Source organism: Ursus americanus, chromosome 14 (genome assembly GCF_024610735.1).
Source record: "Ursus americanus isolate L20-20 chromosome 14, mUrsAme1.1.p, whole genome shotgun sequence".
NCBI classification, from domain to species: Eukaryota; Metazoa; Chordata; class Mammalia; order Carnivora; family Ursidae; genus Ursus; species Ursus americanus.
The window spans coordinates 12,949,484-12,964,602 of NC_142140.1; the positions used below are offsets into that span (position 1 = coordinate 12,949,484).

The 15,119-nt window shown below is 39.6% G+C and overlaps 1 protein-coding gene across 3 annotated transcripts in view; it reads left to right on the plus strand.

Annotated features, from left to right (window-relative positions):
• Positions 1-15,119, plus strand: part of SUMF1 (sulfatase modifying factor 1) — a 91,384-nt gene that overhangs the window by 23,161 nt on the left and 53,104 nt on the right. For all 3 annotated transcript variants that reach the window (XM_045808120.2, XM_045808121.2, XM_087866842.1), the window contains exon 3: positions 1,636-1,710. In XM_045808120.2, the coding sequence (XP_045664076.1) occupies positions 1,636-1,710 (75 nt within the window). The remainder of the gene's footprint in view (positions 1-1,635; positions 1,711-15,119) is intronic.

Genomic DNA, 15,119 nt, shown 5'->3' on the forward strand with positions numbered 1-15,119 from the left:
CTCTTTACCTTACAAGGTCAAGTAAAGTTGTAATTATTTTCTTCCATCCTTTCTTTGACTTGAGTTTTGTCTGTGCCCCCACATGTAAGTGCTATTAAGACAGGGACTGTGCTTATTTAATATTGACCTTGGGGGGAGGTAAACAGAAGGGGGAAATGAACCATGAGAGACTATGGACTCTGGGAAACACACTGAGGGCGTCAGAGGGGAGGAGAGTGGGGGAATAGGATAGGCTGGTGGTGAATAGTAAGGAGGGCACGTATTGCATGGTGCACTGGGTGTTATATGCAAGTAATGAATCATGAAACACTACATCAAAAACTAGGGGTGTACTGTATGGTGACTAATATAATATAATAAAAATATTATTAAAAAAAATAATATTGACCTTGTATTTCTGTCATTTAGTTCATACTCAGGCACAGAACAAGGGTGGGCGCCCAAACAGAACATGTTTGAAACTTATTCATTGGATGAAGGGATGGTTTAGGTGCTTAGGCACTTTCCCACAAGGGAAAGAGAAAGAACAGGGGTGAAGAAAAGATGACAAGCTAATCAGAGAAAGGAGTTTGAGGTGTTTGTAAGGCCTGAATTACAGGGATCCAGTAGGCAGTTAATATCATCTAGTGAGGACAGGACTGGCCTGGAGGTGGAGATGTGAGAGTCGTTTGAAGTGCATGCTGCTGGTCACGAAAGCAATGAGATTGAAGGAGGTCGTCTAGCAGTAGGTCAGTGTATCTCAAAGTGTGATCTCTTGGACCACCTGTATTACAATCACCATCTGAGCTGTTCACACGTGGCCTCACCGTGGACCTCCATAATCAGAACCTCTGGGGTTGAGGAGCAGTAATGTGTCATTTTGATAAGCTGGCCAGGTAATCATTGCACGGGAGCTTGAGAGCCGCTGGGAAAGAGAAGAGCCAGGGCAGAACACTAGGGAGCAACAGTGTTCTAGGGGCTAGAAGAAGAGCCCATGTATTTCAGGAGATGAGTAAGAAGAGTCAGAGGAGGGAAACTGGAAGAGTAGAATCATGGAGACCGAGGGGGCAGTATGAGGTCACATGCAACAAATAAAATAAGGTAGATGAGTACCCCGGACAGTAAAGTTAAATGAAAATAATCAAAATACAGATTTCCATCTGATGCTTCAATTGGCCACTTGAGATTGATAAACACAGTTGACCCCTTAGGGGAACTAGCATCCATCAGAATATCAGCAAACAATGTCATTTAATTCTTTTAGCTAGATTGCAAGAGCAGAACAAAGGACAAAGGTTGATTATGTAATCTGACATGTAAAGAATACTATTATTTTCCAAGTCATTTGGAATACTTGGGGAGATGTGTTTCCATCAACAGGAGCAATCACATTCCCAAAGCTAATCTCTTCCAGTCTGCATTCTTATCAGCTAATTGAGCCTGAAAAGACAAGGATCTCTGTAAGTGATTGATATTAACCTGTTTTAATAGGAAGCCAGATGCTTTTAAGTCATTTCTGAATCCTCTGGAAGTCATAAGAAAAAACTAAATTCATTTGGACAAGAAGAATCACTTTTACGGTGTGCAAAGAAAACAGTACATGTGAAACATGTTGCTACAACCTTTCTGGATTTTTATTTCCTTCTTTCCTTTTAGGCCGAGAAGTTTGGTGACTCCTTTGTCTTTGAAGGCATGTTGAGTGAGCAAGTGAAGACTGATATCCAGCAGGCAGTAAGTAACGTCTAAACAGGCTCTCATATTTCTCTCCTGCTCGTTGGAAAGGGCTTGGGTGAAACTCCAAAGTGCAAGTGCCACCCTCCTTAGCCCCCCAGCGCTTCACCATTCCTGCTCTAGATTTGCCCACAAGAGCAGGCCCGTGGGCCAGGGCCCCATGTCGTGAAGAAAATGACACAAGTCCACGATGGTAGCTGAAGTGTCAGGTCTGCCTCGAGTTTCTGTCTTGTGCACCCGAGTGACACATTGTGTTGCTGAGGAGGGCTTAGCTGGGCTCTGGACATTTCTGGGTTCTTTACTTGTAGTCCTATCTAGAATAGAGGGTTAAATGTGAATATTTTTTTAACTTCTGTATGTAAAGTCTTGATCTCATCAGGTGCTAGTGTGGAGAGAGAGTTTCCTATTTAAACGTTCATGAATTCCTACGATCAGAGAAGTATTCATGAAAGGGAACTTTTGCTCTGGATATTCATAGGAAATTGAGCCAGAGAACTGGCCTTACCACTCAGGGTGTACTTGCTTTCACAGAGAGGGTCCAGGGAATGTGAATTAGGTGTGTTTTTCTCAGAAATCATGGAAACAGTGGACTGGGCTTCCATGAGCACCTGTGTGGTGAGCGGAACTTGGGATTTCTCTATGTTCGACCATTTGTTTACACACATGTCTCATAGGGAGGCAGAAAATAGAAAAACGGGGGAAGGATCGTGGTTAAGTTAGGAGGTTGAGGGTTCACAAAACAAAGAGCTAAGGGAATGCAGAAGAAGCAGGAGGTAGTGAGAGAAGCGAGGAAACGGGGTCAGCCTTCGTTGCAAGGGAGACTGATTAAGATACAGAGATTGCAGACTGGAATTCAACCCTAATCTTCCTTTGTTGCACAGGTTCCCTTTCAATCGCCTGAACTTGGTCTTTATGTGTTGGCGTCACCGTTCTTCTCTCTTGCAAGCAGCAGTGCCAAAAAAATGAAACCTTCCTGGCTCCCGTTTTCTTTCTTTTCATATGAATGTAGCAAAGGTGATGGGGGAGAGAGGAGGTTAAACCAGACTTGCTTTCTATTCATTTATAGGAGAATCAGGCCACTATTCTGTATGTATTTTACATAAATGTTTTTAAAACATGACCGAGCTCTGTTTGAATTTAGTTTTTTTTTTTCTCATTACAAGTTTTTATTATAAATCTATTATGTAATCTGATACACCTTTTTTTTTTTTTTTCCAAAAGGGCTTTGCGGTCACATTGGCCTAGTGTTGATGAGCCAGCAGCTCAGGATGTGGTCCTTGTTTTAAGATATGGAGTTCAGATGAGGGAGAGCTTTGTACTTATTTTTGTAATTTGTTCTTTCAGATACAGGACCTCTTGTCACTTGAGAACCTCCAAACACAGTAGGCATAAAGGCAAAGGCAGATTATTGCTAGGCTCTGAGGATGCCCTCTAAGTACCTAGCGAAGTGTGTGTGCTTGTAACTAGGAGGATAACAAGCAGCTCTCACAGGAGCCTAGTGTTGGTCTCTTGCTTAAGTGCTCATAATGGAAAAGCAAACCTTTTAAGCGTGTTTAGAAAGGGCTGGAATGAATAAAATGAATCTGTTGATGATTTGAGAACGCCAAGTTTTTGTTTTTCAACTCCCTCTTAGGTCTGACATACCCTCATGCACCAGACCTTTTTTTTTTTTTTTTAAAGGTTTTATTTATTTATTCAGGGGAGAGAGAGAGCATGAGCAGGGGGAGGGGCAGAGGGAGAGGGTGAAACAGGCTCCCCGGTGAGCAGGGAGCCCAATAGGAGCTTGAATCCAGGACCGTGGGATCACAACCTGAGCCCAAGGCAGATGCTTAACTGCTTAACTGACTGAGCCACCCTGGTGCCCCTACCTTTTATTAACCCAGTGTTTCCACAAGCATAGGACATGGGATGGCCCAGGAGAAGACTTGAAGTGAACAGGAGAAGAGTTAAGGTAGTATGTGGCAAAGCATAAGATAATCCTGAATCACGGAGTGAGAAAGTTATTTCCTTTTCAGATCTCTTTCAAGACCTTTGTAAGTCAAGACAGAAGTCTCATTTTGGGGGTAGCATGTCATTAACACTCAGCAACACTTGTTGGTCTCCTGTTAAATACACAAAATCGTCCTTGGAACCTTCCCCAGGCTACAGTAGCTAATTAGAATTTAGTAATATTGTTTCCTTCAATGTAATTATTTTATAATATTGTTTATTTTCATATAATGGCAACTTTAGGAACATTACTAATGTTCATGACCTGTGCCACCCAGGCGCCCCTCTCTCTGGTTTTATGCATAGATTTGGGGAAATCCAAAAACTATGCTGCTGCTGCTGTCATCTTAGCTGGATTTTCTTTCTTTCCTTTTTTTTTTTTTTAATTTTAAAGGTTTGAGGCAAGACATTGAACTGGCTTTTAGGGTTTGCTCACAAAAATATCTGAAACTCTGTGAGTTTAATGGTTTAAAACAGAGCATATGTGCATGCTGAAATCTACTTAGTTGTGATTCTTATTTGAATGCCCAATTTTTTTAATAATAATTTTTTATTATGTTAGTCACCATACAGTACATCCCTAGTTTTTGATGTAAAGTTCCATGATACATTACTTGCATATAACACCCAGTGCACCATGCAATATGTACCCTCCTTAATACCCATCACCAGCCTGTCCCATTCCCCACCCCTTTCCCCTCTGAAGTCCTCAGTGTGTTTCCCAGAGTCAATAGTCTCTCATGGTTCATTCCCCCTTCTGTTAAAAGTTAAAAATTGAGCTACTCTACGATCCAGCAATTGCACTACTGGGTATTTACCCCAAAGATACAGACATAGTGAAGAGAAGGGCCATATGCACCCCAATGTTCATAGCAGCATTGTCCACAATAGCTAAATCGTGGAAGGAGCCGAGATGCCCTTCAGCAGATGACTGGATTAAGAAGATGTGGTCCATACATACAATGGAATATTACTCAGCCATCAGAAAGAACGATTTCTCAACATTTGCTGCAACATGGTTGGGACTGGAGGAGATAATGCAAAGCGAAATAAGTCAAGCAGAGAGACAATTATCATATGGTTTCACTCATTTATGGAACATAAGAAGTAGGAAGATCGGTAGGAGAGTAAACTGAATGCCCAATTTGAAACAAGTGTCGTAAAAATGTATAGCTATTAAATCATGGAAAGGATTAAGGCTAGTTTTGTTTGCTGTGTTGTTTTTGTTTTGGGGTATTTTACTCAAGATAACCTTCTATTGTTGAAATAAAGGTAGTGTTTAAAATATTTAATATTTACAAAGTATACTTCATTTTAATAATTGTGTTATTAAAATAGCTCATAAATCTTTGACATAAGGTTTGACCATGGGGTGGGGAGAAAACAGTTGCTCTCTGTGGGAGCCTGAGAAACAATGATTATCTCTTGGTTTGTGGTTTGGCACTTTCTGAATTTGCTAACACTTTAAGGAAACTAATTTTTGAACAGGTGTCCTTGATAAAGGAGGAGAGTAGGTTATTTTGAGAAGTTCTTTTTAACTGAAAACCAATTTCCGTGAGGAATCAGAATTACCAAGTCATCTTCTTCTTCTTTTTTTTTTTTTGAAGTGAAATACAATTTTGGGACAGCCATATATCCTGCCCAAGTAATGCTGGGTGCTGTGTTATTTAGATGTTGCTGGACCAGGACAAAAGGCAGGGAATAGTGCAGCCTGACTGTCTCTTACATAATCACAACTGGGCGAAGACTCTGAGCTAGAAAGAGAGCATTAGTAAGGATGTGATTCAGTTACCTAAATGTGCATGCGTTGTAATGAGAAGTGCCTTGGGGCCCAGCAAGATTCTGAGGTCATACCCCAAAAATAATTTTTAGAAAAGCTTTAGTAAGTTAAATAGTGTAAGCCAAGCCAGAAACTGTTCAGAAAGGCAAGTTCCAGTACGTAGGAAAAGTAAATTAAAATAACTCAAAACATGTGCCTGGTGGATAAATTGCTCAACCTCATTTTTGATGTTAGAAGTTTTACTTTTCTGGTAGCTTAACCACCATTTCCTTGGACAACCTCAGTTCAGCTTTAAAAAGTTTTTTCTTTCACATGACCACCAAGACTTTTCTTTCCCAAACTGATTTTGGGGCTTGTTTATTCAGAAAAGCCATAAGGAAAAGATCACAGCCTTTGAGTGAGGGAGACCTGGTTTTAAACCTCAGCTCTGCCGTTAACCAGCTGTTTTTGAGAAAAGTCACTTAACTTCTTTGATATTGGTTTTTTTTTTTTTTTTTTTTTTTTTGACTTCTCTAGTTTGATGCTTTGTTTCAAAAGTTTTGGGCTGTCTTTTTAAAGCATTTTGATTGATCTGTGGATTTCTTTCTGAATGAGCCCTTTAGTTCCACAAGTTTTGTAGTATATTTGTAATTGTTTATGTCTAAATATTTACTAATGTTCAGCATCATTTCTGTTAGTGATTCTGTTTTTGCTTTATATCTTTTGAAGCTTTGTTGTTGCACTGGTAAGTTTAAATGCATAAGTGTAGAAATGTATCTTTCTTGTTGAATTTTGTCATATAGGGATTCTATTTTTCTCTAATAAATTTTATCTTCCAGTCTATTTTTTGTTACCTACATGGGTGCAGAAGCTTTCTTTTGCCTAATTTTTGTCTAATATATACTTTTTCATCTTTTCATTTTCAGTCTTTCTGTATCCTTATGTTTTAGCTGTATCTCTTATAAACAGTTTTTAGAAAGTCCATTCTGATAGTCTTCGTCTTTCAGTCAAAGGTTTAGTTTATTTATGTTTATACATAGTTTATTATGGCTACAGATATATTTGGCTTTATTTCTACCATTTTATTCTTTGCTTTGTCTTTATCCTGTTTTTTCTCTTCTTTTTCTTCAATTTCTTGCATATTTTTCTATTTCTTCCTTATTCCAACTTCACTTGTCTCCTTAGAAGTTATATACTCTATGTCTCTTCATTTACTAATTAAACTATCTATTTTAATGCTCACATTTAAAGTCTAAACTTTAGTCCCTTAATTTTTCTGCTGTATAATACTAGGACCTTGCTCTAATCATCCCCATCCAACTTATGTATTACTGATATCCACTATTTCATTCTAATTTGTTCTTTTCCCCCAGTGCTTAGATATTATTAATCCATATCTATATAATCCATGTTTGGTTACTGTTATCATTACTACTCTCTGCATCCTCCTTTCTGCATCTCAGACAGAATATATCTTCTGACTACAGGATATTCTTTGGTGGTGAATGTTCTTGTTATTAATTGTTTGAAAATATCTTCAATTTTATTTATTGAAGAAAGATATTTTCACTAAGTGAAAACTTTAGGTTGACAGTTATGGTCTCTCCGTACACTAAAGGGATGATGTCTTCTGGCTTCACTTGTTGCCATTCATACATACTCTGTTGCTGTTTCTTCGTAGGTGATCTGGCTCTGGCTCCCCTTTTTTTTTTTTTTTTAAAGATTTATGTACTTGAGAGAGAGTGCACGCATGAGTGCACAGGTGGGGGGAGGGGCAGAGGGCAAGGGAGAGAACTCTAAGCAGGCTCACTGTGGAGCACAGAGCTCCAAGGCCCTCTGATCCCATCATTATCCCAAGGCCATCAGATCCCTTGACCTGAGCCCAAATCAAGAGTTGGACGCCCAACCAACTGAGCCACCCAGGCGCCCCTGGCTCTGGCTGCTTTTAAGATTATCTCCTGTCTTTGTTATTATACAGTTGGACTATGATATTTATAGGAGTTGATTTCTTTCATTTATCTGGTTTGAGTGTCATTGGGCATCCTGGATCTGAGGACTGGCATTTTTTTTAAAACAACTCCAGACTATTCTTCACCATTATTGTTTTGAATACTGCTTTTCTCACTCACTTATGTCTCTCAGGAACTCTAGTTAGGCATTGGTCAGCCCTTGTCAGTCTGTCTTCCATGTCTCTTTAAACCACTTTTGAACATATAGATGTATATTCCATTTATATATTTCATTTTAATTTGTTGCTTTTTGGCTCTGTCTTTGGTATTATTAGTAGTTGCTGTAAGGATTATCATATGTGTACCTAATTTCTCATAGTCTATCATAGAGTTAGTAATTTAATACTTCAGGTAAAATGAGTGCCTTATAACCATATAGGTTCCTTTACTGCTATGCTATAGTTGTCATATGTAGTACATGATGTTACAGTTTTTACTTGCGACATCCACACGTATATACTTTTTCAATTTAAAGAATAAAAATAAAATCATATTTACCCAAATCATTTCTGTTCCTCTTTATTCCAGAAGTTCCCTGTTTTTGTCGGGTATCATTTCCTTTCAGCCTACATAACTTCCTTTAGCACTTATTTGAGAACAAGTCTTATATCCATGAATTCTCTTAGTTTTTCCTCATCCGAGAATGTTTTTACTTCCCCTTCATTCCTGAAGGCTGTTTTCATGGGATACATAGCTCTGGGTTGGCACTTCTTTTCTTTCATCACTTTAAATGTAGTTTCCATCTTTTCTGGTCACGTGGTTTCTGATAGCAGCCATTTGAATCACTGTTCTCTTATGCATATTGGTGTTATTATTTTCTGGCTGCTTTCAAGATTTTAAAAAATCTTGTCTTTTGTAGTTTGACTATGATTTGGACATTTGGACATTGTTTTCTTAGAGATTAGAGATTATCCTATTTGTTGAGGTTCTTGTGTCTGTGGATTTATGTCTTTAACCACATTTGGGGAGTGTTTAGCCATTATGCCAAATATTCTTTTCAGCGTTCATGTCTCCCATCTTTTTAGCACTCCATTGCATGAGTGTTAGATATTATCCTACAGGTTCCTGAGGCTTTTTTCATCATTTTAAAGTGGTTTTTCCTCTCTGTTCTTCAGATTGTGTACTTTCTATTGATATGTCTTCAAGTTCCCTCTTTTTTCTGTCATTTTCATTCTGCTCTTGAGTCTATCCAGTGAGCTTTTAATTTCAGATATTGTACTTTGCAATTCTAAAGTTTCTTTTTAAAATATAATTCTTGTTTCTCTGCTGAGAATGCCTAGCTTTCTATTCATTTTAAGGATATTCACCTTTACTTCATAGCTGATGTTTATAATAGCTGCTTTAAAATCTTTGATAATTCCAACGTCTGGGTCATTTTGGGGTTGGTACTGGTTCAGTTTCTTTTCCCTTCAGTATTGAGTTTTGGGTCCTGTTATAATTCTCAAAAGAACATTGACTTTTTTTCTTTTCTTTTTTTTTTTTTTAAAGGCAGTCAATCTGGTAACCTGGTAGGTATAGACCACAAGTTTTATCTTGCCTACTACTAGTACTGATTTTGTAGTTTTGTTTGTTCATTCCTTTTATGCCAGCACAATGCTGTGGTTATTTTTTTTCTTCACTGTAACTAGTATTTTGCTTGTTTTAGGGGTAATAATGCCTATCTAGTAGAGTATTGTAAAGATCAAATTAAGTAATACAAAGAACCATCTAATACAGTACTTAGTACATAAAAAGTCTTTTAGTAAATGTCATTATAGCTGGCTTCTTCCAGTGCACTATCTCTAATTGAAAATTGAGTTAAATTTTCTTTGCTTTGCTTTATTATTGTCCATTTGTAAGATTTGATAATGCCTATATAGTACTCTGCCAAGTTGCAATGTTGTTTTGAAAGGATTTGCTATTGTGGAATAAATCCTCTTGGATTATCTCAGAGTCCTTGGCTGGAGGAATATCAGTGACATATCCTTTTTCTTTTAGTTGGTGGGGTGGTAAAATATACAAAAACATGAAATTTAGCATTTTAACCATTTTTAAACATACAGTTCATTGGCATTGAGTCCATTCCCCATGTTATGCAGTCATCATCACTCTATATTTCCAGAATTTGTTCACCATTCCAAACAGAAACTCTCTACCCAGGAAGCAATAACTTCCCATTCTCCCTTCCCTCCATCCCCTGGTAACCTTGATTGTACTTTGTGTCTCTATAAGTTTCTTTATTCTAGATGCCTCATAGAAGTGTCCTTCTGTGTCTGGCTTACACTACTTGGCAAAATGTCTTCCAGGTTCATTTATGTTACAGCATGTATTAGATTTCATTTCTTTTTAAGGCTGAATAATATTCCTTTGTTTCTATAGACCACATTTTGTTTATTCATTCATCTGTTAATGGACATTTGTATTGTTTCCAGCTATTTAACATCTAATTGCCATTTTGGCTTTTGTGAATAATGCTGCCATGAACATTGGCGTGCAAGTGTCTGAGTCCCTGTTTTCAATTCTTTTGAGTATATACGGGGGCATATTGTTTGAGTTGTTTGGATTCATGCCTCCTTGATTATCTGCCATTAGCCCTCGGGTGTGTACTTTGACTTCTTCCAGTGATGGAAATGAGTCTGCCTCCCTCTGTTTGAAAGTTTGCTTTCTGGTTTAAAATGTGGTTTGTTTAGCAAACAATCAAAAATGTCCTACTGTCTTCTAGATACTGTGTTATTCCTGAGAATACAGAGATGAAAGTCCTCCCCTCTGCCCTTTAGATGCTCAGAGTTTAAGGGATGTGGTAAACCAAAATTCAATGTTTTCTCTGACTTACGAATTTTTTATATCAAATGTTTTAGAGAAATAGAAATGAAAACACACACATCATCTGTTTTAAAATTATTAAAAAAAAATAAGAGTATATGAGATCTATACCATCCTGGAGTGTCCTGGAGGTAGCCCAAAATAACCTTGAGCAATGAATTAGGAAGGGCTTTGGCAGGTGCTGTGGCAAGGAGTGGTGGGGAAGTGTTAGGGGACGTGGCTGGAGAGCTGCGGTTGTTAGGTTAATCAGGGGAGAAGGCCTGGGTGTGGAAGAGGCATTTAAGGGAAACCTTGTAGATGTGGAAGAACTCACTTTGGGATCAACTAGAGCAAAGCATTTAGTGAAGGGTCTACTATGTTCCTATGCTCTGACCACTTTCTGCTTTGTATGGTCTGGTCTTAGCTATGTTTACTCTGGGAAGTCCATTCGAAATGCTCTTCTGTTGTCCCACATTCCAGATTTAGGTTGTTCGATTTATTTGTTCTTATGGCTTCTTGTGCTTTCCCTTTATGTCATTTATCTCACTTGTAATTATTTGTGTAGGTATTTGTTGAATGCCTTTCCCTTTCCCAGGTATATTCTATGATGGTGGGAGAGAATGCACTCTACTACTGTATCCCCAGCATAGTAACTGTCACTTAATAAGCAATAAATATCTGCCCAAAAAAAATGCCATTTGAGTATCATCGTTGGAGCCTTTAGTTTTTGAAAGCTGCAGGGCTCAGACCTGGTATGAACTGTCTCATATTGGAAAGTCGCTTTTCCTTGGCAAGAGAACACTGGCTTCGTCAATCAGGATTGAGGTGGGTTCACCGTAACGGAATTATTTGGGAAGGGTGATCCAGGGCTGGCTGATTGGATAAGATGAGAAGAAAACATAGTCCCACAACTGTATTTTGTGTCTATTTTTGAAAAGAGTAGTTGTCTGTCTGATTTAGGAGTCAGTTTGTGGTGTAGGCTCAGGAAGCAAAGCTTGATAACCCGGGAAAGTGAGAACCCAATATAATAGGATAACAGGGCCCAGTTTTTTCCAACCAGCACCAAAGTAAGGCATCTGATCAGAATGAGCGTGAATGAGGCATGCTGGGTTTCCAGAGGCTCAGATTTGAAATATCTCTTTAAGGAGACCTTAAGTTTCTTGTCAAGTCATAGATCTTTTGCGATCTGACTTGGATGAAGAAGTAATAATGATTCTGATATCCATCCTGTACCTCCAAAATGTTGGTGCTTGCATTATAAACCTGTAAAGTGAGACAAAGATTAACTATTGAGTGGGGGAGTCATGCCCAGGAGATATCCAGCTTTAAGAACAACGTATGCAAAAATGAGAATTTAGAATCAATGGAACTTTCAAAGTCATCTGGCAAAATGAGGCAACTATGGCCCAGGAGGGGAAATGGCTTGCCTCAGTTCTATATAGTGATGAGGGTGGCACCGACCTTTTATTTAGTACCTGAGAACCAGCTTAGGACCTTTCCCACTGTGGAAAACTCATAAGCCAGGAGCTGAGTCTCTCTCTCTCTCTTTACAAAAAGATATCCTACTGAAAGACTGTATCTAAAATTGATATTTATCCAGAAGATGGTCACCCAAAGTGGGGAGGGTTTGGAAGACATGGAAACCTCAGGAACAGGTGAATTTATTCATTAAACAAATATTTATCTTGTATGTGCTATGGGCCAGGCAGCTTTCTAAGTGCTGTGGATACAGGTATAAGTCCTTACTTTCTTGGAGGTTATAACTCTAAGGTGAACTTTTAACGGACTATGCTAATGGCTTGTGAATGAAATAAAACAGAGTAACAGGATAGAAAGTGACTGCAGTGTAGTGTGATTGGGTTCTTTTGGCTCTTTTATTTGTGGGGCCTGGGATGGCTCCTCTGACGTTTGAGCTGAAACCTAGATGAGGAGTAGGAGCCAGCATGACCAGTGATGAAGGCGTGATGAACAAGGGGCATTGTGATTGGGGGGGGGGGTGACGGTTAGGTTGGAAAAGTAGGCAGCAAGTGGATTACATAGAGCTTTGTAGCCTCAGAGAAGTTTGGGTTTCTTCTTAAGCTCAGCAAGAAGCTGTTGGACCTAGTTAACATTTTAAAGCGCCCGCTCTGGCTTCTGCTTGGGTTTTGTCATAGTTGGTGAGACTTGTTTGGGCCATGGAGCATGGTGGTAGGAGTAGAGATGCTAAAAGTGGTCTGATATTTGGAAGTACATCTGAGCCCATAAGGGGAAAAGGAGAGGAGGGACTCAAGTATGACTACTAGGTTTTTGGCCTGAGCAACCGGGGAGGTGGTGATTCCCTTTGAAATGGTAGAGCATGGAGAAGGTTGAATAAATTACTGAGCCTAGAGAAGACTAGAGTTGAGTGAATTATCATTATTCTACAAATGTCTGAAAGGTGATCTGAAAGGAATTTGATTTATTCCATGTAATCCTTGGGAGCCTAATGAGTGCCAGCAGTTGGAAGTTCTCTGGGAGACATTTCATTTTAGCCTTTGATTAAGAACCCTCTAGTTATTAGAGTGATCTGGACAGGAGGGACTGCCTGCAAGGAAGTGATGCGGGTCACCTGAATTGTTCAAGCTGAGCAGGGAGACCATCTATTGGTAGAATGACCATGTAATTTATTGTCCACATCAGGACACTTTTGAGAGCGAAATGGGATGCTGTTAATTATGCTAGATAACAGGTGTAAATCTCGACTGCCCTGGTCACATGAGGACCAGTGTTTTTCCTGCCTCACCTGTTCATCCTAGAAACACTGTAGAAAGGATGTCTTTGGGTGTAAGTTGAAACCAGGGGATCTCTTGGCATCCCTTCAGATCTAAGGTTCTGAAGATCTTTGGTGTGTTTCATTTAACAAAAAGTATTGATGCCCAACTTCTCTGATTAAGTGAAGTACATTTATAATACAGGCAGCCTCCTATGTGGAATGCCCTACACATCCCTTCCCTGCTTCACTTGGTCCTCCTTCTCACCTTCTAATGGAAGCATTTGCAGAGTAGCACCCCCTGACTGTCGTTGGGTGCCCCTCCTTGGGCTCCCATAGCTCACCGAACTCCTCCTGGTCATAGTACTTAATGCAGGCTTAAAATTATCTACTCATTTGTTTTTCTTCACCCCCAGGTTGTATGCTTCACTTCTGCACCCCCAGGGCCTAGCACAGGGCTGGCATAGGGAAGATGTTCATGGAATGTTTGTTGAATGAATGAATGAATGGCATTGTGAATTGGTTTTTATAGATTTCTAGTAATGTTCTGATACCCACATATACATAAGAATATGTATCTCTTTGCTGTTTATTACACTAAATCCAGACAGCAAGCCTATCAGAGAAGTTTTCTTAGTGTACTCATTTTACTGAATGAGGAAACCAAGGCTCAGAGAGGTTCAGTAGCTTGCCCAATGTCACATAGCTAGTAAGGAGGAGAGGCAGGACTGGAACCCACTAACCACTTGGCGAACTGCTTGGCTCAGTGCATACTGTATCTCCTTAAACAAAACTTAAACACATGTTATAGTTTAAAGATTTTGAAAAGTTCTGCAATTAAAAAAAACAAAAAACAAACCAACCTAGTTTAACTTGATTAACCCAGTGCCTTCCTGACTACTTAGACTGCTGTGACTTTGGAACCTCTCCACCACCGCCTCCCCCTTTACCTACCAACATCTTGTCATAAACTATTAGGAGACAGCTGTTGGGAAATGCTTGGATAGTGGAAAAAAGTTCTGAATTGAAAATCTGCAGTTGTAGGTTCTTTTCCTGGCTCTGCCTGCCACTTTTCAGGGCTCATTTTTTTTTCTTTTTTTAAAGATTTTACTTTATTTATTAGAGAGAGAGAAAGGGAGAGAAAACATGAACAAGCAGGGGGAGGGGCAGAGGGAGAGGGAGAAGCAGACTCCCTGCTGAGAAGGACCCTGGGATCCCAACCTGAGCTAAAGGCTTAACCACCTGAGCCACTCAGGCAGTCCAGGGGCTCATTTTTTCATCTGTAAAATGAGGATGTTTAAATAGATAGCCTCCCAGATCCATCCCACCTTTAAAACTCTGCAACATTGTAAGCAGGCCTGCATTAAGCATACAGTCATACGGGGAAAGCATGGCATACTTGAGTGTTAGAGCCAGGTTTCCACTCCCTGCCAAGCCAGTGTTTGCTTTACCAGCTCTCGCAGAGCTTTGCAAGATACACAGTATTGTTAAGAAAATATGCAAATGTTTCCTGCTCTGTGTGCTGTCACCACACGGAGAATCAGCAGTCACCATCCCGCCACTGGCACAGTGTCCAGCTGCCGGGTGAAATGTTCATGTCAGGCTGGTGATCTGAAGAAGTCAGCCCTGTGGAGTATTCAGAATTTGTTCTCTGCTCCTGCAGCCCTGGGCTGAGATTGGCTAGTTCAGTGCCAGCCTCTAGTTTCAAGGGGCAGCAGTTGAACCATCATGCTACATGACCCTCTGCAGATGCCTGTAGCTAAAACAGTTAGGAAGTAGATCATCTGACTGTGAACCTGGGCTGCCTTTGCAGCAAGAGTCCTGTCCCCTTTGTCATGATGCTCTCTGGGGTGATGACTCTCCTCTTTTTCTTCTCTTTTACCAAAAATAGGTGGGATTATTCATGGTCTGATTTCCCTCCAAAATAACCTGTGTGAGAGAATTTCCCATTCTTAGGATGCCTTTTACTATATTCTGTCTTCTTTTTGCCCTTTTTTCTCAGAAGCTTCACAGCTTGTAAGGCATGAAGGAAAAAGTACAGAATCAATCAAATGGCATTCAGACTTCATGATATTTCCCTGTTTTATACATTGAAAAAGACCTAAGTTAGCCGCTAGCAATTTAAGGTGCCTAAATGGAGTCT